Source organism: Manis javanica, chromosome 16 (assembly GCF_040802235.1).
Source record: "Manis javanica isolate MJ-LG chromosome 16, MJ_LKY, whole genome shotgun sequence".
NCBI lineage: Eukaryota > Metazoa > Chordata > Mammalia > Pholidota > Manidae > Manis > Manis javanica.
The window spans coordinates 21,202,951-21,228,980 of NC_133171.1; the positions used below are offsets into that span (position 1 = coordinate 21,202,951).

Below are 26,030 nucleotides of genomic sequence, written 5' to 3' on the forward strand. Positions count from 1 at the left end.
TACTTTGAGCTCAGAATTTTTTTCATCCAAGTATCATTAATATGATTACAAACTAAAACTAAAGAGGCTTAAAATGAAAAAAAAAAACACAAACAGGCAACACCATCCTATATCCACTTGGTCTCTGACATTTTCTCCAAGGAAAATTTTTTTTTTTTTTCAGGGGAAAGCACGAACGCAGTCCCAAGGAAAGTGTTTCTTAGATACTTCTGGTTGTGCTGATTTATTTTGAAAATTACATTTGTTTAGTCAAATTTACACTTGTAGTCATTGTTGGGTTTCTTAAGGTCATGCTACTGTTCTGTTTCCCAGGTGTTTTGTGTGTTTGCCTTGTGCTATTAATTCTCCTGTGGCCTTGTTTGTCAGTTCCACAGAAGCGAATGCAAGTGTTTTTCCTTGCTTCAGAACATGTGCTGTAATCATTACATCTTCTCCTAGTTTAGCAGGTGACATGTACCTTGAAAGGAAACAAATTTAAATATAGTTAACAACAAATAATTTCCTAAAAGGGACAGTTGTGTGCATCTCTAACAGCCTTCTTATGTTACTCCTAAAAACAGTTCAAGAGTATCGGCAAGCTTTCTGTCCTATCGAATGTGAATGGCTGGTCCTGGCCCAAGTACCTTCTTACACATTTCTTATTTACATAAGTTTCTTTATGGGAAAAGTTACCTTATGGAAAGGAGTTTTTACCTCCCCCCTGCCCCCCTTAAGTTTCCAACTTCATATTTGGGGCTGATGAAAGATTTTCTCTAGCTTTCAATTTTGTCTGCTTAACTTCTTAGATTATTACTTGCATTCTACCTTATCCATAATTTCGCCTTCTGTGGTTTCAGTTACCTGGGGTCAGCCTGGTCTTGAAGCAGATGCTTCTCCTGATGTATTGTCAGAAGGTGAATAGTAGCCTGACATTATATTCACAATGTCAATGTCATTGACCTCACCTCATCTTACCATGAAGGCATTTTATCTCACATCATCACAAGAAAAGTGAGCATAGTTCAAGATGTTTGAGAGAGACCACATTCATGTAACTTATTATAGTTTGTTATAATTGCTATGTTTTATCATTAATTCTTGTTCATCTCTATGAGTTAAACTTTATCATAGGTATGCAGATATAGAAAAAAAACAGTATATACAGGATTCAGTACTATCCATGGTTTGCGACATTCACAGGGGGCGAGGGTCTTGGAACATATCCCTGTGGATAAGGGGGGACCACTGTATCTTGTCATATCAATATTTAGAATTTATTCAACCCCAAATTGACTCTTTAAGAGACACTTCCTAACTACTTGTAATCTTAATTGTCATTCACTTACTTTTGAAATATCTTCAGTAAATCTATGTCCTAGTTTCTGTTCAAGTGAATTAATTTCTGAAGCTCAGGCAGTTCATTGTCCATTACTATCGGCAACACATACTTTGAAAGGCTGAAACTATGTTTGACTTATTAAAAATTCCTTAGGGTAGTAAAACCAGCAGTAGCTTAGAAGATCATGAAATGCTGCTAGGCTTGAATATCTCTGCTCTTAATACAGGCTCTTAAGGCCAAGCAGAGTCATCAGTTGGTCTTACTCCTCATCACATGGACTACTGCAAGATGCGGACTAATGACTATACGTAGCAATACCATAAGCAGAACCTTTTCTTTTTGTACATCTTCAAAACAGCATTTGCTTCTTGTCCTGTGATTTGCTTATTGCATCCTCTATTTAAGTTAGCCTTATAAAAAAGTATATTCTTGACAAATCTGATACCTGACATTATTTCCATTGTCATGTTAACATTAGCTTTCTCACCCTAACTCCTGACTGTCCTCCACCAAAATCATTTTTCTGTGTTTAAGTGTAAAAAGCAATTGTCTTGAAACTAAATCTCTGGGTCCTGCACTCCTGACCAGCAACAGCACTAGTTAATGTTGGAATTGGATTTTTTACATTTGGAAACATTTGACCCTGCAGGGATTTTCACAACAGTGAGAGACAGCCTGACATCTGGTGTACAGCTCCCTGGTCATAGTTTAGATCTACAGAGCATGTGTATGCAACTGCAGGGAGAGATGCAGGACTGCAAAACTGCACATGTATAGATGCAAGACTGCAAAGTGCACATTTGTGTTTACCTCGCTACAAGATGATGACAATATATATGGAGGTTTCTTCAGCTTTGAATTTTATCCAGCCTCTCATCAATCTGTACTCAGTGTAACCCTCGTAAGACATTTGTACGAGTGGCACTTTTAAGGATTTTTTTTCACCACCAGTATACATATTAGAAGCTGAAGATTTGCTTTTTGAATGTGGAGATCATTCTCCCTTTACTACTGATTTAGTCTGTACTTAGAAATTAGTTCCTTTAGTTCTAAAATCTAAGGCTATGGAATATTTTAGAGCAAATCTGTGGTTGTACTTAAGGATGATCAGCTAGGTTACCTCATGATTTATGTTACAAATGTGTTTGACTCAGTTGTTTGAAATGCGTTATCACATTTAAAAAATGTTATTTGGGGTACAGTTTGGATACATACGATATGCTCATATCGACACTGACTCCAGCCGCTCCCCTTTCTGTGCATAGCAGTGCCATTGTTGATATGTTGTCCACTAAGGTAGCTGTCAGACCACCATGGAGAGTGCCCATTTTATTGATATGCTCTTCTTCTACCTTCATTTCACAAACCACCTTCCCAGGAACAGCAGAGACAAGAGTCACCTATGTGTAAAAAAACAACTTTGAACATTCAGTTGTATTAAAAAAGGCCAAAGAGCCCAACAAAATTTTTCATTGTACTAAATAAACTGAATCACCCAAAAAAAGTTGACTAGAAATTCAAATTACCAATCTATGATAGAAATAAACACTTACATAAATTATTTTCCAAGAAAAAGGGATATTTAGGGAAAATAGCAGTTTTGTTAGTCTCCACTCCTCTGCAGAAATCAAACATTCCATCTACACTTTTCGGCCCTGTGAACAACCACCTGACATCTTAAATTCTCCTTACAAATTTTGGGCCAACAAATTCAGCTGGTCCCTGTGATCTGTTGACCCACTACAGGTTTAATTTGGATGTTACTTAGTTTTTTTGCACAGAGTGAGCTTGAAAAAGACTTTGTAATGAATTATTTATTTTATTTTATTATTATTTTTATTTTGGTATCATTAATCTACAATTACATGAGGAACATTATGTTTACTGGGCTCCCTCCTTCACCAAGTCCCCCCCCCACAAACCCCATTACACTCACTGTTCATCAGCATAGTAAGATGCTGTAGAGTCACTACTTGTCTTCTCTGTTGCACATCCCTCCCCGTACTCCCAACGCACTATACATGCTAATCGTAATGCCCCCTTTCTTTTCAGCCCCCTTATCCCTCCCTTCCTACTCATCGTCCCCAGTCCCTTTCCCTTTGGTAACTGTTAAGCCATTCTTGGGTTCTGTGATTCTGCTGCTGTTTGGGTCCTTCAGTTTTCTCTTTGGTCTTATACTCCACATATGAGTGAAATCATTTGATACTTGTCTTTCTCTGCCTGGCTTATTTCACTGAGCATAATACCCTCTAGCTCCATCCATGTTGTTGCAAATGGTAGGATTTGTTTTCTTCTTATGGCTGAATAATATTCCATTGTGTATGTGTACCACATTTTCTTTATCCATTCATCTACTGACGGACACTTAGGTTGCTTCCATTTCTTGGCTATTGTAAATAGTGCTGCGATAAACATAGGGGTGCATATGTCTTTTTCAAACTGGGCTACTGCATTCTTAGGGTAAATTCCTAGAAGTGGAATTCCTGGGTCAAATGGTATTTCTATTTTGAGCTTTTTAAGGAACCTCCATACTGCTTTCCACAATGGTTGAACTAATTTACATTCCCACCAGCAGTGTAGGAGGGTTCCCCTTTCTCCACAACCTCACGAACATTTGTTGTTCTTTGTCTTTTGGATGGTGGGGATCCTTACTGGTGTGAGGTGATATCTCATTGTGGTTTTAATTTGCATTTCTCTGATGACTAGCGATGTGGAGGATCTTTTCATGTGTCTGTTGGCCATCTGAATTTCTTCTTTGGAGAACTGTCTGTTCAGCTCCTCTGCCCATTTTTTAATTGGATTATTTGTTTTTTGTTTGTTGAGGTGCATGAGCTCTTTATATATTTTGGATGTCAACCCTTTATCGGATCTGTCATTTATGAATATATTCTCCCATACTGTAGGATGCCTTTTTGTTCTATTGATGGTGTCCTTTGCTGTACAGAAGCTTTTCAGCTTGATATAGTCCCACTTGTTCATTTTTGCTTTTGTTTCCCTTGCCTGGGGAGATATGTTCATGAAGAAGTCACTCATGTTTATGTCCATGAGATTTTTGCCTATGTTACTTTCTAAGAGTTTTATGGTTTCATGACTTACATTCAGGTCTTTGAACCATTTCGAATTTACTTTTGTGTATAGGGTTAGACAGTGATCCAGTTTCATTTGCTTACATGTAGCTGTTCAGTTTTGCCAACACCAGCTGTTGAAGAGACTGTCATTTCCCCATTGTATGTCCAAGGCTCCTTTATCATATATTAATTGACCATGTATGTTTGGGTTAATGTCTGGAGTCTCTATTCTGTTCCACTGGTCTGTGGTTCTGTTCTTGTGCCAGTACCAAATTGTCTTGATTACTATGGCTTTGTAGTAGAGCTTGAAGTTGGGGAGCTAGATTCCCCCCACTTTACTCTTCCTTCTCAGGATTGCTTTGGCTATTCGGGGTCTTTGGTGTTTCCATATGAATTTTTGAACTATTCCAGTTCGCTGAAGAATGTTGTTGGTAAATTGATAGGGATTGCATCGAATCTGTATATTTCTTTGGGCAGGATGGCCATTTTGACGATATTAATTCTTCCTAGCCAAGAGCATGGGATGTATTTCCATTTGTTAGTGTCCCCTTTCATTTCTCTTGAGAGTGTCTTGTAGTTTTCATGGTATAGGTCTTTCAATTCCTTGGTTAGGTTTATTCCTAGGTATTTTATTCCTTTTGATGCAATTGTGAATGGAATTGTTTTCCTGATTTCTCTTTCTGCTAGTTCATTGTTAGTGTATAGGAAAGCCACAGATTTCTGTCTGTTAATTTTGTATCCTGCAACTTTGCTGAATTCTGATATTAGTTCTAGTAGTTTTGGAGTGGAGTCTTTAGGGTTTTTATGTACAATATCATGTCATCCGCAAATAGTGACAGTTTGACTTCTTCTTTACCAATCTGGATTCCTTGTATTTCTTTGTTTTGTCTGATTGCCGTGGCTAGGACGTCCAGTACTACGTTGAATAACAGTGGGGAGAGTGGGCATCCCTGTCTTGTTCCCGATCTTAGAGGAAAAGCTTTCGGCTTCTCGCTGTTCAGTATGATGTTGGCTGTGGGTTTATCATATATGGCCTTTATTGTGTTGAGGTACATGCCCTCTATACCCATTTTGTTGAGAGTTTTTATCATGAATGGATGTTGAATTCTGTCAAATGCTTTTCTGCATCTATGGAGATTATCATGTGATTTTTGTCCTTCTTTTTGTTGATGTGGTGGATGATGTTGATGGATTTTCGAATGTTGTACCGTCCTTGCATCCCTGGGATGAATCCCACTTGGTCGTGGTGTATGATCCTCTTGATGTATTTTTGAATTTGGTTTGCTAATATTTTGTTGAGTATTTTTGCATCTATCTTCATCAGGGATATTGGTCTGTAATGTAATAAATGATTTTAAACAGTTTAAAAGCCACCTTGGAAACTGGTTTTGGAAAAAATGTGGACAGCTACATGCAAGAGAATGAAAATGGATTGCAAACTCCATACATAAAAGTAAACTCAAAATGAATCAATGACCTGAATATAAGACATAAAACCATAAAACTCTTAGAAAAAAACTAGGCAAAAATCTCTTAAACAGAAGCATGAGCACTTTTTTCCTGGACACATCTCAGGCAAGGGAAACCAAATAAAAGAACAAGTAGAACTACATCAAACTAAAAAGCTTCTGTATGGCAAAGGACACCATGAGCAGGAAAAAAAAGGCATCCTACAATAGGGGAGAATACATTCATGTACTGTTCATCTGATAAGGGATTAACTCCAAAATATATAAAGAACGCATTATGCCTCAACACCCAGAAAACAACCCAATTCAAAAATGGGTGGAGGACCTGAACAGACACGTCTGCAAAGAAGAAATACAGATGGCCAAGAAGCACACGAAAAGATGCTCCACAACACCACTAATCATCAGGGAAATGCAAATCAAAACCACAATGAGATATCACCTCACACCAGTTAGGATCACAACTATCCAAAAGACAAGAAACAACAATGCTGGTGAAGATGAGGAGAAATAGAAACCCTCCTACACTCCATACCCTAAGGGGTGTTATGTTTACTACACATGGTGTGGGGGGTCACGGGGAGAACAGTGCATCACAGAGAAGGGACATAGTAGACCTCTGGCAACTTGCTGCACTGATGGACAGTGACTGCATTGCGGTATGGGTGGGGACTTGATAATATGGGTAAATGTAGTAACCACATTGTTTTTTCATGTGAAACCTTCATAAGAGTGTATATCAATAATACCTTAATTAAAATTTTTTTAAAAAAAGCTTCAAAAAGGGGGCACAAAAATCCTCAATCATATAAGAATAAGTTGGTCACGGGGATAACAACAGCATGGAGAATATAGCCAATGATTCTGTAACATCTATGTTGACAGAAACTGCACTAGTTGTGTTGAGGATTTAATAATATGGGTAACTTTTGAACCACTGTTGTATATTTGAAACCAATGTAAGATTGTATATCAACAATACTTCAATAACAAAAAATTGAAAACTAAAACAAAAAACCAGATTGGAAGCAATCTAGGAATTCAATGAGTTACTAGAATTATTAAGCTTATACTATTAACATATTTTAATATAAAATAAAGCTTAACAATAGAATCCAGCAAAGTTATATTGTTGCTTTTAGGGTCCTGCCCCATTTATAGCATAATGAAAAAGAGTTACATGAAAGATAAAATGTGGATCAATTAACTTAAAATTGTATACCAAACATCTTTAAAAAGGAAACTTACAGAAAAATAGTAAAAATATGTCTCTTATACCTTATTTAAATTACTAGGAAAAAACATCATAGCAAAATATTTAGAAGTTGGAACTGAGCTGTGAATTGTACTGTGCTGTATCCAGCAACAGTAATTTTCACCATTACTAGAGTTGTTCAGGAAGAATATGGATGAATACTTGGGCATGTGTTGTATTTAGGGGTGGAGGGGATGTCTCATACATTAAATGGTTAGGTTCTAGCTAGATAACTATCATTTACTCAGCAAGCACTGGGCTAAACATTTTACCTATACTATATAATAAGGAAAGGATTATTTTCATTTTGCAGGTAAATAAATCATGTCTAGTTATTTATTCTCACAGTCACCCAGGATGTGACAGAAGTGAGATTTATATCTTGGTCTGTCTACATTAAAGTTTCCCTAGTTCCTACCTATAAAGTCTCTTGATATACAGTGGCCTTTATGGCTCCCAACAAGGAAGGTATTTTAGAATTTTACAAACCACAACTTTAGTGAAAGGCCCTGAGGTAAAACATAAACAGAACCACACAGTATAAACCATCCTGAACAAAATTGTCATGTTCTACCTAACAGGTAAAACAATGGAAAAATAAATGTTAAAACAGGGTCATTTACTTATACAATAAATGATCTAGCCACAAGATGTCCTCATAAATTAATAACACATACCAAGCAGGACCAAGGTGTAAACTCACCTTCTTTGGGTATGTAAAGGTATGTAAAGACACATGCCAAGCACTGGCAATGTAAAGATCAATGAGACCCAACCCCTGCTCTTAAGAGGTTCACAGTCTAAAGGAAGAGACAAATACACAAACTGCTGCAGTGGAGGTTATTACTGCAGACAGGATGGTTGCATAATAAAGGATATGTTTCCAGAGAAGGACATTCGAATCTTGGAAGGACAGACGGGTTAGTCAAGGGAAGATGAGGGAAAAAGCCATGCAGTTCAGGAACAGAACTAAATATGAGAGCCTCAGAGACACCAAAGATAGGTCAGTGTAATTTTAAGGCACTGTGTGCTTAGTAGAGGTCAGTTCTTAAAGTTCCATTAGATTATCTGACTTCAACTAGGATGACAAAAGGTAAAATAAATGTCAATTGGATTTTCTACTAAGTAAGTTTTTATTTTTCCCAACTTGAAAGGCCAAAGGACATACTAATATACAAAGATTAGTTTAAAATGTACATTGGAATAGAGATAATTTTGTACCAGTCAGCCTGATAGGGCAAGAGAAATGATTTTATGTGCTGCCAATTCTTATCTTCCTAAATAAATTAAGGAATTAAGCCAATGTAAGATAATGATGAAGGAATGTCCTACTCAACTTTCCAGAGCTAAAAAATAGTCTTGTGGGGAAGAGGCCAATGGAGAACTAAACTCTTTGATGAAGAATGTGGGTAGGTGGTGAATACTGCTAAAAAAAAAAAAAAAATATATATATATATATATATATAATATATATATATATATATCAGTCTCAGTCAAGACATGGGCTACAGGGTACACACTTGTTTATTCAGTTAACTATGCCTGTGTGAGACACCATGCTCAGCAACTTTACATGTCTCAATCCTCACAAATCTCTTAAGTGGATACTCTTATCATTTCCATTTGACTCAAAGGGTTTAACCACTATGCAAAATCACCTTCCCTCACATTTCATCTGGACTGCTGCAGACAACTAGCTCTGATTCATTAGGTGTCTTGTGGGAAGACGGGCATGTAGCCTTTTATGATGTCACGGGATCAGAAACATATCTGCCATTGTCCCAGTAATATGGAGAATTGCCCAGAGAAGTTCCATTCCCAGAACCCTGCAGGTTAGACAACTGCAGTAGGTTAAAGAATCTTTCTGGCTCAGCTCAGCCTGATACAATGGGCTCCTCAGTTTATCCTAAATATTATATATGAGCACAAACACATATAATCATGTCCCTTTTCTGTATAGCCTGCAATGTATTGCTCTTCCTGTACCTCATGCATTCACTTAAGCTTGTGACTCATGGTGTCACAGCACCTTCCTCCCTCACGCTAAACATTCAAGTCAAATTCTACTACAGATGAACGTACTTCAAGTGACAAACACATACAGCCTTGGCTTTCCTCAACTTTTCAACATGCAGTGAGAAGGGATGCCCAATAACAGCAATGAAGGAGATGGCCCCAAGGGAAGGTCTATCCAGAACCCAGAATCTTTCTTAGATCGTGACCTTTCAGATAATTCTCTTTAAGAAACTACCAGTCACTGGGACTCCTGCTGATTGCTGTGCAGCTCATCACATTGCCTCTGATAACAGATAAAGAAATTTGTCTCTGGCTTTGTAAGAGTGTTTGTGATGGGCCTAAAGGAATGTGGCACATGGCATAAGAAAATCTGTGTGTTTACAAAAATCTGAGTCAAGAAAGGAGACTGCATATAAAAACCACACAACTGCACAAAAGCACAAAGGAAAGAAAATATAAGTGGATGGATAATTTAAAAACTATTTGTGAAAGAGGCTGTTTTTGAGCATTTTGCCCTGATGATGGAAATTGCTGATATCATATATGAAACAGTGCAGATACCAAAGGAAGTGTGTCTGAAGACAACATATAAATGCACTTTCATAAAAGCAGGAAAGGAGGTAAAAAGACAAAGAAGAAAGGTAGCAGCGTTGGGGTGACAATGGCAAAGAAGATGCAAATTGTCTTGAGCCCATAAAAGGGCATATGCTATATAACAATGTGGTTCAACCATGATACTGTTTGAGTAGAGCATTTTGGTTGTATAATAAATGTGTGTTTGGGCAGTTTAATTACACAGGTGGTTGTAGATCAATGGTTAAGAGCACCAGCTCTGGAGCCACTTACACAAGACCCTTCCCTGAGATTTCCCCATTTGTAAACTAGAGATAACAGCACTGCCCTCACAACACCAAGTGCCACTTGCACATCTTCATCTCATTTTCAAGAGGATGACTCTACACCATTTTACCTTGCTTTTTAACTCTACTCCCTTACTTCTTTGCATGTTGGGTTCAACATGGTATTTCCAGATCCTAGCACAGTGCCTGTCACTTGAGTTCCCAAGGTAGTTCCTCCACTAGTATTATTGTGGAGGAAAAAGTTCCATGGGCAAATATCTACATGTGATAAAGTGAAACTTATTTATTTATTGCAGAACTAGTTAAAAGTTTTAATATATAAAAGGGATACATGTCCACTTATATGAGGTACCTAGCATGGTCAAACTCAGAGGGAGACAGTAGATGGTAGTTGCCAGGACTGGAGGAAAAGGGGTTAGTGTTTACTGAGTAATAGGTTCCAGTTTTGCAAGATGTAAAAATATCTGGATATGGATGGTGGAGATGGTTGCACAAAAATGTGAATGCAATTAATGCTTTTGAATTGTATACTTTAAAGTGGTTAAGATGGTGAATTTTATATTATCCCCCACAATTTATTAAAAAGGGGGATATAACATCAATGCTTATTAAACTTATGTATTCATGGGACTCTTTTCTCAGGGCACATCTGATGGGATTGTTCTTGGAACCCACTTTTCTCCTGGCCTAGATGATAAACTCCTACAGGGCAAGGAATTGTAATTGCTATTTATTTATAATCCCACAGTTCTTCATTTGCTGATGGATTTAAAAGTGATTTTACAGCAAGAGTAGGACATCTGAGTGTTAGTTTTTCTGTATCAGTGTTTTATAAAAGATAGGCTTTGTGGATATTGGTAAACAATGACAAACCAGAGGTTTTAAAAAGAGAACTAGCAAAATAAATAAGTTTTAATGTAGTATCTCATGTACTGCATTGACACCTATCCCAGGAATGATTGGAAGTGCCTTCTTCAACAAATCATTTTCAGAAGAATAGTAAGTTCACCATGATTTGCTCGCTTCTTTATACTGGGACATGTAGCCAAGAAAACAAAACTCCCATTCTAATATTATCAGCCAAATTTCCAAGGTTTATTCTATCTATTCACTGACTTTAAAAAAATCATTAAAAGAATCAGAGGATAAAATCCACTTTCTTATACAACCAAGAAGAAAATGCAGCTCTGTTTTGGTGAGGCAGTTCTCTCTCAGGGTATTCAGTCAGCCAGTAAAGGCCACTGTGGGAGTGGGTAATGGGGCAGACTTGAAGTGACAGCACTATGTACCTCATCTGCCTCATGTACTCAGAAACAATATCCCTTCTCGACTTTGCAAAAGCAAAGTAGTAAGAGCACAGGTATGTATGAGAGACCATTACATCCTTAATCCAATTTAGTTTTAACAATATTCTTGCATTTAAAGAAAAGACTTCTTGTCTTGAAACATCTCTGGTGTCTTACTTAAATAATCGGAGGGACAACTATTTCACAAACTAATTTTGTCAGTCAAGGTCCCCTGAGGCAACAAAAAGCACACTAGTTAATTGTAACAAAGAGACTTTAATATATATAATTGTTGACCAGAGATTTAGAGAAAGACCTCTGTTTCATACCAAGACAAGTAGAAGTCCTATGACCTGAACAACCAATTCAAAGTTCAGTGCAAAGACACAGTTTACATGTAGAAAGAATAAGAGAGTAGAAATTTATCTAGCTTTGGCCCGGGACAAAGTGAATGATTAAAAGGATGGTTCTGAGTCAAGTTTTCTCAACCTCAGCACTGCTGACATCTGGACTGGACGATTCTATGTGGCGGGATATTTAGCAGCATCCCTTACCTCTACGTGATAAATGCCAGTAGTGCCCCTTCCACTTCACTCTAGTTGTGATGATCAAAAAATGCCTCCAGACATTGCCAAATGTCCCATGGGGTGCAAAACCACCCCCATTTGAGAACAACTGGTTTACGTCATGTTACCTTAAAATACAGTAAAAGGAATCATGCTCCCAACTATATTAATGGATCACCCTGCATAAATGAATACGTTAACCAGAGCAACTCTGCCCACATGAAACATAACCACAGAACCTATTTTAAATCAAATTAACAAACACAGAGCATCTATTACGGTATTGACTTGTGCAGTTGACATGGTAGCCACCCAACTACATGTTGGTATTAAGCACCTGAGACATGGCTAGGATGAATTGAAAAATGTGTTGTTAAGTGTAAAATTCACACTTTCAAAGTGTGATTTCAAATATTAAGCACATATTTTTTTGTACTGATTACATGGTAAAATAATATTTTGGATATAATGAGTTACTTAAAACATATTACTAAAATTAATTTCACCTGTATCTTTTTATTTTAAAAGTGGTTATTATAGAATTTATAATTATTCATGTAGCCTTCATTTGTAGCTTGTATTGGAAAATGCTGATCTATACACAGGGTGTACTACTGTGCAACTTTACTGCACCTTCTGAGAAACTCCATACATCGGTTTAACAGGCATATCTTCTTGGAAGGCAAGTTACCATAAATGCTGACTCAGGCATGCATGTAGTTTATAATTGTTCCAGTGTTTGTTCAAAGAATGAGGATTTAATTAGACACTCAAGGGCAAATCTAACACCTGGCAAGTTTATCATAAGAAAACACACCTATAAGGTTATCGAAAGCTTAACAATGAAAATGGCTATAGATTTTTTAAGGAATTCAAACTTCCCCTTAGACCAATACTTCCTTTTTTGCATAATTTATGTTCAAAAAGTTACTGTGAAATGGTAGTGTGTCCTTAGATTTTACAGTATTTGCAATTTGAAAACATCAAGTACATTTGTATAAGTATTACTTGCTGTTTTTACAAAAGCCCTGAGAGATAAGGACAGTTATTTACATGCTGAAATACAGCCCACGTGCTCCAGCAGAGCCTTTGGTTCCACATTCTTCCTACAAACAACTGCAGTTGCTAGTATTTAAACTCTGCTTTCAAATTATTTCCATATTTCCTAATACTCTATTATAGTCAGAAGGAAAACAGACATACACACATTAGAACATTGAGAAAAAAAGCTAACAGTTCTTAGTTGTTAAATGTCCTCAAACCTGGCATAAAGGAGGGCTTCGTTATTCATGCTTATTTATAAATTCTTATGTACATGATGTCCTTCTACAAAGACCGGAAACTAGGAATCTAGGCTAGTTTGTTCAAGTGTAAATGGGCAGCAGCTTTGCCCACCTAACTCTGTAGCACCACTCTAGCTTTCTTACCTTATAGCAATTACTTTTCTAATTTCCAGGGCGCTGCAGGCACTCTCGCTTGTTGAACGGTGAGCTAACTCTAAAAGTCCTCTCTAGATCTAGAACCCAGCAATTCTACCTCTAGGAGTGATAACCATACAGCAAGTCCCCAACATATGACAGTTCGACTTAACGATTATTTTACTTTAAGATGGTACAAAAGCGGTACACACTCTGTAAAAACCGTACTTTGAATTTTGATCTTTTCCTAGGCTAGAGATATGCCCTAGATATTCTCAAGATGCAGTAAGCCACACATCCCAGCCAGCCAGTCAGGCCCTCACAAGGGTAAACATCTGATACACTTACAACCATCCTGTTTTTCGTATTTGGCACAATATTTAATAATTACGTGAAATATTCAACACTTCATTATAAGATAGGCTTTGTGTTAAATAATCTTGCCCAAATGTAGGTTAATGTACGTGTTCTGGGCATGTTTAAGGTAGGCTGGGCTAAACTTTGATGTTCAGTACGTTATGTGTATCATTTTCAACTTCCAAGAGGTTTATCCCGCGGTAATTCCATGTTAACTTAAAAAAGATCTGTACTTATTTACGTATATTTAGATGAGAGTCTATGCACTTGACCTAGCACATAATGGCCCTCCCCTAAAGTCGTAATCATAATTACTAAGGCGAAGTTTTCAAGGGCGCAGAAGAACTGAATCTACCTAGAGATACCTATTCAGCGCTCACCGCGCACCCAGCTCGCGCTTTCTTTCCCTTCATTACAAGCCGCGGCTTCGCCTTTAATACCTTTTGCAAAACTCTATCAAAAGAGCCAACACTGCTTAAAGCCTTCATCACTTCCCGCAGATTCTGTGTCAAGCAGCTCATCGTGGACCGATCCGCGGCAAGAACAAACGCGGGGAAAGCGGAAGCCCAGCAACTCGCAAAACAAGGGCACTGAGGGCGAAGCCCAGCTGCGCGCTCCACCTATGGCGTCGCACGCCCCCACCGCCTCGGGCCGCCGGGGCTACGCACTGACGTCAGCGTCCGCTGTGACCGCGGCCCCCGCGCAGACGTGCCGGGCGGAGCCCGGGGCGGCTCTCCGGCGGCGGCACCGCCCAGCCCACTGTCCTCCGAGAGCGGAGCGCGTTTCCCCGCCGGGAGATTAAAGCCGAAGCGCCGAGGGGACGCGCGCCTGCGTAGAGCCGGGCGTTGGTCGTGCGACGCGCGTAAGGCGGCGATCGGGCTGATGGACCCAGGGACCGGCCTCGGGGTCGGGCCGCGGGGGGAGCGCGAAAATGGGGAGCCCGCGGTGAAGAAGAGGCGACTGCTGTGTGCGGAGTTTGCCTCGGTGGCGAGTTGCGACGCCGCCGTGGCGCAGTGCTACCTGGCCGAGAATGACTGGGACATGGAGGTACGCTCTCGCCTGTCGCTTCCCGCTCTCTGCCACGTGGAGCGCACAGTCCGATGCTGCTTTCTTGTTTTTCAGAGAGCGCTGAACTCCTACTTGGAGCCGCCCGTGGAGGAGGGTGCCATAAAAAGCTGCCCTGAGGCCCCCTCTGAGCCCAAGCTCTGGTAAGTGATAATGGGAACCGGGAGCCAGTCCCCGCGGAGGTGGGGTGGCATCGGGCGCCCTGGCACCAGCCTTGGGGTTGGGCGCGCGTGGCTTGAGTAGGTGGTGGTCTCCCGTGTGAATTAACTCTGGCGAAAGACTTATGTGGGTGCTTCCGGGTGGAGACGCACCCCAACAACGGGGCAAACGCTTCTCTCCTGAAGTCCAGATTTTTCGAAAGTAATTTGAAGTCCTGGGAGGAAAAATCTGAAATGTAAGCGAGGGGTTCGAAATGAATGAATGAGGTAAAATCCCCTACTGAAGAATGCCAACTTGAAAGTCTTTTTGCTTCCTGTATTGTTTGTTTAGTCCCTGACGGCCAGCTGGAATGATCATTTTTTATAAAATGATTATTAAAAACCCTTCCCTCTTACTCCAATGCCGCCTCCCCAGTTCTTGCACTATTGCTCTCTAAGTCCGTATGCTTGGCAAGTTCCTCCACGGTTTGACCATTGCCTATATCTCTGAGAAGCTTTCCCTGATGTCCCAAGCCTGGGTAAGTCCCCCCCTTAGGTAATCCCCTAGCATCCTGCATAACCCCGTGTCATAATAACTTAGTTCATGTTATAATTGCCGTTTAATATTTTACATCTCCTACTACATTTGGATGTAATAACCTCTCAGTAAATACGTATTGAATGTATATGACTTACAGGTGTGATAGGACCATTCTGCCTAGCCTTTTGTTGGAGAATTACTCACCCACCAACATTGTTGTATCTCTGGTTCCTACTTTGTAATAGCGAGAGCCAGTTAGATTAGTATGTAGTCAGCTAGCCCAAGCTGGCCAGTTGGATCCTCTCTCCTGGGATTTTGGGATTAGGACCGAGAAAGTGAAGTCTCTAAATTATATGGTAACAGTGTATCACTGATAATTTTCTGACTTTTGATAATTGTATTCGGATATGTATGTAAGCATGTCCTTGTTTGTAAGAAACAGAAATATTTATGCAGACATTTCAGAATAAGATGAATAAAGCAAGTAAATGTTAAGTAAAACGTTGATTCATTTGAGTGAATGGTGAATAGAATTCTTTTTACTGTTTTTGCAATTCTGAAAGTCTGATATCACTTCAAAGTAAGTTAAGTAAACTTACTGTGTTGATCATTTTGCAATGTATATAAATATCACATCATTGTTGTGTACCTCAAACGAATACACTGTTATATGTCAATTACACCTCAATAAAAGTGTTTTTAATTAAAAAATTAAAATACTGGCAATGAGTTTATTAGAATTAAATACAAAAACCTGTTTCTTAAATTTATGTATAGTTTATAAATGCTTAGCAGTCACCTTTTGATGTTTTGTCCCTTCTTTCAAATGTCTGGGCCTTGGTGAGCATAGTGGAAGATGGGGTCAGATAGGACTGTGGACGGGAGCACATACATGTGACTCTCCAGCATGACAGCCTCAGAGTGGCCAGGCTTCTTAAAAGGCGACTCGGTTCCTGGAGAGAGTGCTCAAAAAGGCTGGAGTGGAAGCTGCAAGGCTTCTTATGACTGAGCCTCAGAAGTCCCAAAAGATCTTTTTCATCATATTCTATTGGTAAAGCAAGTTACTGAAGCTCAGATTCAAGGGGAGGAGTATTGTATTAGATGCACTTCTCAATGAGAGGACTGACAAAGAATTTACAGACGTTATTTATCTGCCACAAGGAGATGTTATTTCAAATATGATTTAAAATGAATCCAGGCAAATTTTGAAATCACATTTCTTGTCTAATTTGAGGTCATCCTTGATACAGTCATTTAGTGGTGCATGTCATCAAAGGATACTGAGTTGGCTCTGTTTAAGTGAGCAAACATTTTGATAACACTGTTAAGAATCTATTTTTTCTCAGTCATATGACTTTTGCTCTTCTGTAAGCAGATACTTTTAGGGCTCTTTTTAAATTTATCTGTAAAATGAGAATTATAAATACAAAATAATTTTAAAATTAATGAATGTATAGATTATTTGTAAAGCTATGTTTCATTCTGATCTTGCCAGTGTTGACCTAACCAGTGAAGAAACAACTGATTCCATTGCTTCTAAAACCAGCACTTCTGAAAATATTCAGCAAGAAGATGGCAGCACATTCTCTTTCATTACTTGGAATGTTGATGGATTGGATCTAAACAATCTGCAAGAGAGAGCTCGAGGGGTGTGTTCCTATTTAGCTTTGTACGTATGATTGCTTCTGTTTAATGGTAGTGTGATAATGTGTCTTATCTATATCTACAGAAAGGGGAACAGTCATGGCGTAATGAGGGTAACAGTCAAGATTATGGGCTTTGGAGTCAGACCTGAGTTCCAAGTCCACCTTCCAAAAAAGCACTGAAGGAATGGACAGTGACTGTTTCTGAGGCAGGATTGTGGGCTGTAGTGGGGAGGGAACACTTAATTTTTGTCAGATGCCTTCTTGCACTAGTTTTCTTGTTAAACTTGGTGTATAATTATTGCTATGAAAATAAAATAAAAGTCTTTATCTACTACATACTCTTCTGTGACCTTTTGTAATCACTTGCGATCCCCTTTAGTTCTCTGGAGCTCAGTTTTCTTCATCATGGATAGTAACTATTCATGAGGTTTGAAAGATAATAACATTTAAAGCATGTTAGAATGTAGGACCATTGTAGCCTCTTAGTGTACTCGTTTGTTGTTAGTGATTCCAATTTTTTTCAGTGTTAAAGAGTCACATGTTTTTTTTTATCTTTGTAGTATTGTATGTTAAGTAGCACAGATCTTTCTCATTTCATTGTTAATAACAATCAGAATAAACAATGAATATTCGGTGTCCTAGAGGGTAATAATTTTGTGCTTCTTTAATGTGGTATTTGCCTAATCTTAGCTGCAGATGGAATGGTATACCTGGTGTTTATCATAAATTGATGTTTTTAACTAGGTACAACCCAGACGTGATATTTCTACAAGAAGTTATTCCCCCATATTGTAGCTACCTAAAGAAGAGAGCAAGTAGTTATGAGATTATTACAGGTAACAATATTCCTGCTGTTGTCTTTTTTTTGGAAAAACAAGTCAGTGAAAGAGATAGATCAAAGTTAGCTTGTTGGACCATAGACAAGAAAAAACACAAAATGTTTAAGAAAAATAAGCCAGATGCAGGATACTAAAAAAACTGCAGGAAAATGTTATACAGCTTAATGTTAATAGATGTGAAAAGATGGTTGAAATGAATAATTTTTCAGGAAAATATGAATTGCCAAAATTTGAGATACTGAGTAGCTTTTTGGTGAAATTAAATCATTAAAAAATTGAAGTATAATTGCATTCTGATTATGCTTTTTCAGTCTTTATTAATTCCTTCTTATTTTCTTTTTTTAGCTTTTTGACCTGAATAATTTAGTTTTTTTTTTTTTTCTATTTTGTTTTTACTAAGTGTATATAAAGTACTGCTTTGGCTGTATTACATGATTTTTGGCTGAACCTCATGATTTCTTTGACATTCACTTTTACATAGTATTAATTTTAACTTGGATTAACTGTAATCCAAGATTGCTAAAGAGAGGGTTCTCTTAATCTCTGTGTAGGACGGTTTTTCTGCGTTCTCTTGGGGATTCTTTATGTCTCTCTTCTCTTCTGGAGTTCTTGTTCTCTGATCCCATGCTTCCCCCACTCTTGGTTTACTTCCCCGTTTTAGTGGAGCACATTCTCCAATCACTATCTAGGCAATAATGCATAGGGAGTACATTTTCTCGTTTCTGTTATTAATGATCATAAATTTGATGCCATTCAGATACCTGTTGTTTTTTTTCTATGATCGTTGTCTGGAAGCTTTGAAGGTCTTTTTAATCCTAGTGTTCTTTGGGTCTTTTATTCATTTATTGAGCTGAGCACTTGGTAGGACTTCCCATCTGGAGGTTTGTGACCTTCAGTTCTGGAAATTATGTTTTTCTTGTTTTTTCTCTCTCCTTCCCTCCCTTCATCTCCTTTCTCCCCTCCCCCTCCCCCCCCCCCCCCCCCCCCCCCCCCCGCTGTCTTTCTGTTTTCTAGCCTTCCTCCTTCCCTCCCTTTCATTCTTTTTTTCCTCCTTTCCTTTTTCCTTCCTCCCTTCTCTTCCTTTTCCTCTTTTCCTGGTTTCCCTCTGTTCTGATAACCAGCTACCACTTGTCCATCTACTTTGTTTTCTGAAAGACTGTTGTAAGCTTTTTATTCACTGCCTCTACACTTGTTATCTTTTTTTTTCTTGCAACTTCACACCTTTTAAAATTTCTAATTAATTTAGTAAAATTCTTTTGGTGCTTCCAGAGTGAGAAGTAAATGCATGTCAACTTGTCTCAGTGTAAGTCTCATCTACTCTTTAAGAAATTTTTATTGTTTGATATTGGCACCATTAACTATTTTTGGTACTTATGTGAATTCATTTTTATTTTTATGTATCTTCCATACTTCCATTTACATTTTGGGAGGGAGTAGGTAAATACAGGTATTTGGTTGGCCACCTTCAACTATTTTGAAATAATAGTTTACTTTTAAGATTTAGATCTATTTAAATATCTGTACCTATCTGTTATAAAATCTTCAGTAGTGGAACTTGTGATAAACTGCAAATACCTTTGACCTCTCAGCCTAAATTATTTCCCACAAACTTTTGAAGGTGATGAAGATGGATATTTCACAGCTATAATGTTGAAGAAATCAAGAGTGAAATTTAAAAGCCAAGAGATCATTCCTTTTCCAAATACAAAAATGAGGAGAAACCTTTTGTGTGTATATGTAAGTGATTTTTTTTAAAATTGTTTTTTATATTTCTGTGATAGTATCTTTAAAAAAAAAACACTGCCTTTAGAGAAAGATTTGTTCCTTACTTGTATATGCTTTTAAATAGTCTTAACTTGGTAAATTGTTTTTATATAAATTTTAAATATAGACAGATTTGTAAATATAAAATCTGTGATTCATTATATGTTTCCCTAAAACTAAAACTATTTTAAGAGTTTGCTACCATCCACCTATTTCTAAAGTATTTTTTTTTTCACTAAATGTACTGTTTACAGTATGGTGTACTCTGTGAGGCTTACAAAAATGAGTCAAATAGATCTAGCTCTTACCAGGTTTATAGATTAGCAAGGGAGAGATTATATATATAGTAACAGAAATAAAGGAAAGGCATAAATGCCACAGGAGAGGTATAATGATGTACCTGGCATTTTAGAAAAAAGATAATTTTTAGCTATACTTTTTGTTTTTTTAACAGATATAATTGGAATAATGTTATATTAGTTTCAGGTGTACAATGTAATGATGTGGTATTTCTGTACATTGCAAAATGATCACAATAAGTCCAGGTAACATCTGTCACCATACATAGGTACAAAAAATTTTTTTTGCTTATGACGACATCTGTTAGATTGTTAAGTGGAAGTTTCATGAAGGAAATTGTATTTGAATTGGGCCCTGAAAAATATGTAAGATATAGACATTGAGAACAGTCCAAGTGGCAGAACTACCATGACCAAACTCTTGTAAATCTCATGTCTGTGTATATGAGAAAGGGTATAAATGAGCATTCTATTCAGTTGGGTGTACAGGGCACAAAAGGGGTCATGTGACAAGAAGTCGGTAAGATCCACATTATAGAAGGTCATAAATACCCAGTATGAAAGAATTTGAACTTGATTCTGCAGGCAATTAGTCTAAGTAATGACAAATCCTGCATTGTTGGTATCTTAATTGCAAATGGTAAATGATTCTCATTTATTCATTTAACTGATCTTTTTTTAAGTACTTATGTGCCAGGCTCTTGATAATACAGTAGTAAATAAAAGAACCATCCTTGTTTTCAAATGACTCATGGTTTTGTAGGAGAGAAATGATGGTGCTGTACGATTCAGTCTAGGGGACTTTAAAGCCAGTCTCCAGCACGCTACAAGTATATAGGAGAGGGAGCCACTGACTTGCCTGGGAACAGCGGGGAAGGGCTCACAGTGGAGACGACGTTTGAGGTAGGCCTTGAAGTATTAGCAGGTGCTTGATAAGTAGTCTTCTTTGGGAGCAAGATTAGCGCTTTATGCTTTTTTGAACTAGAAGGATAGCACAGTATTGGTTATGTATAGTTTCACTTTAGTATATGTACACCAGTCAATTGAATAATCTCCTAATTCTGTTACCAGAGTTCAACATTAGTGGTTAATGGATAATTATAATGACTATTATTATTTATCCTATTTCAGGCAAGTGTGTCGGGAAATGAACTTTGCCTTATGACGTCCCATTTGGAGAGCACCAGAGGGCATGCTGAGGAAAGAATGAGTCAGTTAAAAATGGTTTTAAAGAAAATGCAAGAGACTCCACAGATAGCTACAGTTATATTTGCAGGAGATACAAATTTAAGGGATCAAGAGGTGAGTAACAAAGTCAGTTCAATATTTATGGGCAGATTATTGCTATGGAAATTAATTTAGATTCCTTTTAACTAAAGTTGTTAAAATGTGTAAATGACCTTGCAGATGCAATTCAGCAAATATTTGGAGTGTGCTCTATGTTTATACTAGGGAAGCAGAGGCAGGAGGGCTTTTATATTTTTTTGGGAAAAACATAAATACTGCATCTGAAACAGACAACACAAACCAATATATGTTGATTAACAAGAGACATATAGAGAAATTAATAATTAGGAGAGTCTAGAAGAGACAAGGTTTATTGTAGTAACCCTAGTTGCGAGATGAGAAAAGCAGAAAGCTTTGACCATCATAGTTGTCCATAACTTTTCCTTCTGAGATTTCCTTTTTCAACTTTAGTTTAATCCTCTTTCCCTGGTACCACCATGTCCAGATCTGAAACAAAGTCTCTTACCCCTTAGCTCAGTTGAGACATGTTGGGATCTTTCAGGACCTTCATAGATTCAGAATATATCAAATGGTGAGCCTGCCTTGCCTTTTCCCCTGGCTCTGGCTGAGCTCACATCAGAGTAAAAGTGATTTGAAACAGAGATTCTGTTCATTTTCACTGCCACAGCTCCATAAGTGGAGGGAGAAGTGAAAGGAAAGTAAAGGCATGTCAGGACTCACGGTCAGAGGCAGGATCCCAAATGAAGTGCTGCTTGGCTTCTCTTAATAACTTTGTGTCCTTGTGCACAGATTATTAAAAAGCTTTCTATTAGAGTATTTGCAAATCAATGACTTTCACCAGCTGTCTCTTAGTACCCGACTGGCTGACTTATGTACTCAGAAAGAAGTCCTGCTTTTCCAAAACAATGAACGAAATAGCAGTAGACTCATGGACACTGAGAAATGACTGGCGGTTACCATAGATGGATTTGGGGTTAGGGTGGGTGGGTGGGGATGGTGAGGGGAATAAAAGGGCACAAAAATTCTCAATCATAATATACATTGGTCACGGAGTTAGTAGTACATGATTCTGTAACATCTTCCTATGTTGACAGATAGTAACTGCACTAGTGGGGTTGAGGATTTAATACGGTAAACTGTTGAACCACTCTGTTGTATACTTGAAACCAATATAAAATTATATATCAACAATACTTCATTTGAAAAAATCCTGCTTTTCAACAGATGGGGTTGATAAAAGTAGATATCCACAAGGCAAAAAAATTAAAGCTGGATCCTTATTTTGTACCCTGTACAAAGTTGATTTAGGATGGATCAGAGACTTAAAAAATAATAGCAGTAAGAGCTAAAACTATAAAACTCTTAGAAGAAAATTCAGGGAAAAGCTTCATGACATTGGATTTGGCAATGATTTTTAAAAAGCAGATGACAACAAAAGAAAAAGTAGTTAAGGTAGACCTCATCTACATTAAAAATTTTTATGCATCAAAGAATACTATCAACAGTGAAAATTAGTGGAATAGGAGAAAATATTTGTAAATCATATGTCTGATAAGCAGTTGATACTCAGTATAAAGAACTTCTACAAAAAGAAACCAGTTTAAAAAACAAACCCTGATTAAAAAATGAGCAAAAGACTTAAATAGACCTTTCTCCAAAGAAGAGATATAGGTGGCCAATAAGTACATGAAAAGATGTTCGACATCACTAGTCATTAGAGAAATGCAAATCAAACCCATCATGAGATACCACTTCATATCCATTAGCATGACTATTATCAAAAAATAGAGAATGACAAGTGATGGTAAGAATTCAGAGGAATTAGAACTCTTGTGTATTGTTGGTGGGAATGTCGAATGGTGCAGCTGCTGTGGAAAATTATGTGAGGATTCCTCCAAAAATTAGACATAGAATTCCCATGTGATCTAGCAACTCCACTTCTGTGTGTATGCACAAAACATAAAAGCAGAGTCCTGAAGAGAGATTTGTACACCTCAGTTCATGGCAGCATTAGTCACAAAGCTTAAATGTGGAAGCAAGTGTCTATTATGAATGGATAAACAAAATGTATACATGTGCAATGGAATATTTTGCAGCCTTAAAAAGGAAAGGGGAATGACACATGCTACAACATGGATGAACCCTGAAGGCATGCTAAGTGAAATAAGCCAGTCACAAAAGGACAAAATACTCTTACATGTGTTTCCTAAAGTCAAATTCATACAGGCAGAAAATACAATGGTGGCTGCTAGGGGCTGGGGGTAAAAGAGTGGAAAAGGGAGTTAGTGTTTAGTGTTCAGGTACCAAGTTTCAGTGTGGGAAAATGAAAAGGTTCTAGAGATGGATGGTGGTGGTCGTTGCACAATTTGTGGATGTACTTAGTTAAAATGATAAATTTTATGAATATTTTACCACAATAAAATTCTTAAAATATTTTTTAAGAATTGATATTGTTAGTAACATTAAATAAAACTGAAGACAGTCAACATTATTGGATCATATGAATAGTTCTACAATTTATACACTAAAGTGGAGTAATGGTTTTGCCTTCTTTTCACTTGTGTTCATTTTTTAAAAATCACTAATAGCAATAACTGAGGACATGGGTTTTCAGCCTTCTTAGTGTTGTGTGGTATCTCACATCCAAGACATCTGTTGATGGCAGAAGAGATATTTTTATATTACTTACTCTACCATGCAACAAAATAATTTTTATAGTATTTATAATATACCCAGTTATAACATCTAGTTTTACATTTGTGCTTAATAATTTGTGACATTCTAACTTGAAATGTGCTTAGGTGGAATAGTAAAGGCACCTTTTTTTTTATTGATATACAGTCTTATTTTAGTTTCAAGTATACAACAGTGGTTCAACAGTTACCCCTTTTATTAAATCCTCACCCCAGCTGGTACAGTTACTATCTGTCAACATAAGAAGGTGTTACAGAATCACTGAAAGTATACTCCCTGCTGTAGTACTATCCCCATGATGACCCTACATTATAATTGAGAATTTTTGTGCCCCTTTATCCTCCTCACCCTCCCCACCCACCCACCCACCTACCCCAGCCAGTCCCAAGACACCTTTTTAGTTTAGGGGTAAAAAGACTGAATCTTAAAAGAGTTTTCTTTTTTTCTTTTCAGGTTGCCAGATGTGGTGGTTTGCCCAGCAACATTCTGGATGTCTGGGAGTTTTTGGGTAAACCTAAGCATTGCCAGTACACGTGGGATACACAAATGAACTCTAATCTTGGAATATCGGCTACTTGTAAGCTTCGTTTTGACCGAGTATTTTTCAGAACAGCAGCCGAAGATGGCCACATTGTTCCTCAAAGTTTGGACCTCCTTGGATTGGAAAAACTGGACTGTGGTAGATTTCCTAGTGATCACTGGGGTCTTCTGTGCAATTTAGATATAATATTGTGAACTGCTTTTCAAGTACGAGTTTTGAATGTTCTGAGTAATACTGTTCTGGATTTTTGCAAATATTTCTCTCTGGAAAAGTAGGCTTAATATGGAGGAATCAGTGTTGGGAGAGTGTTTGTGTATTTTCCCTGGTCCTTGTCCCGCCGCAAAAAAGAATTGAAGGGCAGAGACACATTAGTGAAGCAGAGTAAAAGTTTTATTTAAAGGTACTTCAGGCGACATCACAGGAGCACCCCGAAAAGTTGGGTGTTCCCCCTGTAAGTCCAGGGAAAGGAAATACCGGGGCAAAATACCTCTAAAACTGAAATCAGTCAAAGGAAGAAATAAAGTTTAAAATCCGTTCATTGCTTACAAACTGCAGTCCTGGGGCCTTCTCTCGCTTTCCTGCTCCAGCAGAAGCAAAACTGGCCCTTCTCCCCTCTCAGGTACAGATATGCCCTCTATTGCCGGGGTAGTTACCCACTGATAAGAAGAACTTCTCTCCACCCCTGAGGATCTGAAATAACTAAAGCCATACTTCTTTCCACCTCTGAATGCCTATTGATATGCAGATATACTAAAGCCAGGTGAAATATTCTGGAAATATTACAATTTTACCCACACCCTCTTTTAAGGATTCTTCAGAAATGTGACTAAGGGCTGGTTGTGCAGACCTATTAAATGGTTTCTGAATATTTAGAATTAACACAAGGAACTTCCTGCTCTGATTTCCCCTTGAGATAACCAGCATCTTGGTCTGGGAGCATATCAAACAAGACTGCCTGCCCAGCCCCCAAGGTGGGCTTAGTTACTGTCTGCTAAAAAGTTGAGAATCCTTCTAGCCTTTTACTATGTTGTTTGTGGCTGGACCTGCGTGCTGAATTAGTTACCTAGGTTACTAATCAGGTGAACAACCTGATTAGGGCTGAAGGAGAAAAAAGGAGCATATAGGTGAAGTTAAAAAAATAAGCTAGGCCTGCATGATTAACACAATAAAGACATGGGCTATGCTGAGGTACCCTCCTTTATCTGGGGAATATTCAAACATTCCAGGCCAAGTTGCTCCTGGTTTTTTGAGTTTTAACTTATCAACTCTGGGCTTTCCTGGCCTTATTCTCTTTCCACCTGGCTCGTATCTGTTTCCCTGCCTAACACCAGTATACTGGATCACTGTAGCAAGAAAAAACTATTGTGGTTTTATTTTGTCGATTGAGTCCTCAAATTTCAGAACTGTTTAAACTGAAGCCTACCTATGTTCAGAATCTGAGACCTAAATGAGAGGGTGCATAGAATATCAGAGCCTTTAGTAGCGCACAGCTGTCAGCTTGATTTCATGCAGGACCATGTTGTCTCTGGGCTAGGCTTTACATTATTATTTTTTTTAACCAGGCACCAAAATAGTTACTATTTTAAGTGAATCTTCAAAAGAAACAGGTTATTGAGGCGTTGGGACTAGATCTTCTATTTATG

At 37.9% G+C, this 26,030-nt stretch overlaps 2 protein-coding genes across 2 annotated transcripts; one reads left to right on the forward strand and one right to left on the reverse strand.

The window, feature by feature from the left end:
• Window positions 1-204: 204 nt before the first annotated feature.
• Window positions 205-14,257, reverse strand: ACOT13 (acyl-CoA thioesterase 13). The gene is made up of 3 exons (XM_017643176.3): window positions 14,054-14,257; window positions 2,534-2,718; window positions 205-457 (listed from the first exon to the last, which is right to left on the reverse strand). The coding sequence occupies exons 1-3, from the start codon at window positions 14,132-14,134 to the stop codon at window positions 289-291; spliced, it is 435 nt and encodes a 144-aa protein (XP_017498665.1). The 5' UTR covers window positions 14,135-14,257; the 3' UTR covers window positions 205-288.
• Window positions 14,258-14,357: 100 nt separating this feature from the next.
• On the forward strand, window positions 14,358-24,936 carry TDP2 (tyrosyl-DNA phosphodiesterase 2). Its single transcript, XM_017643174.3, has 7 exons — window positions 14,358-14,660; window positions 14,736-14,821; window positions 16,852-17,025; window positions 17,747-17,838; window positions 19,460-19,578; window positions 21,036-21,206; window positions 24,300-24,936. Exons 1-7 carry the CDS (start codon window positions 14,496-14,498, stop codon window positions 24,579-24,581), a joined length of 1,089 nt encoding a protein of 362 aa, XP_017498663.3. The 5' UTR covers window positions 14,358-14,495; the 3' UTR covers window positions 24,582-24,936.
• The last annotated feature ends 1,094 nt before the right edge of the window (window positions 24,937-26,030 follow it).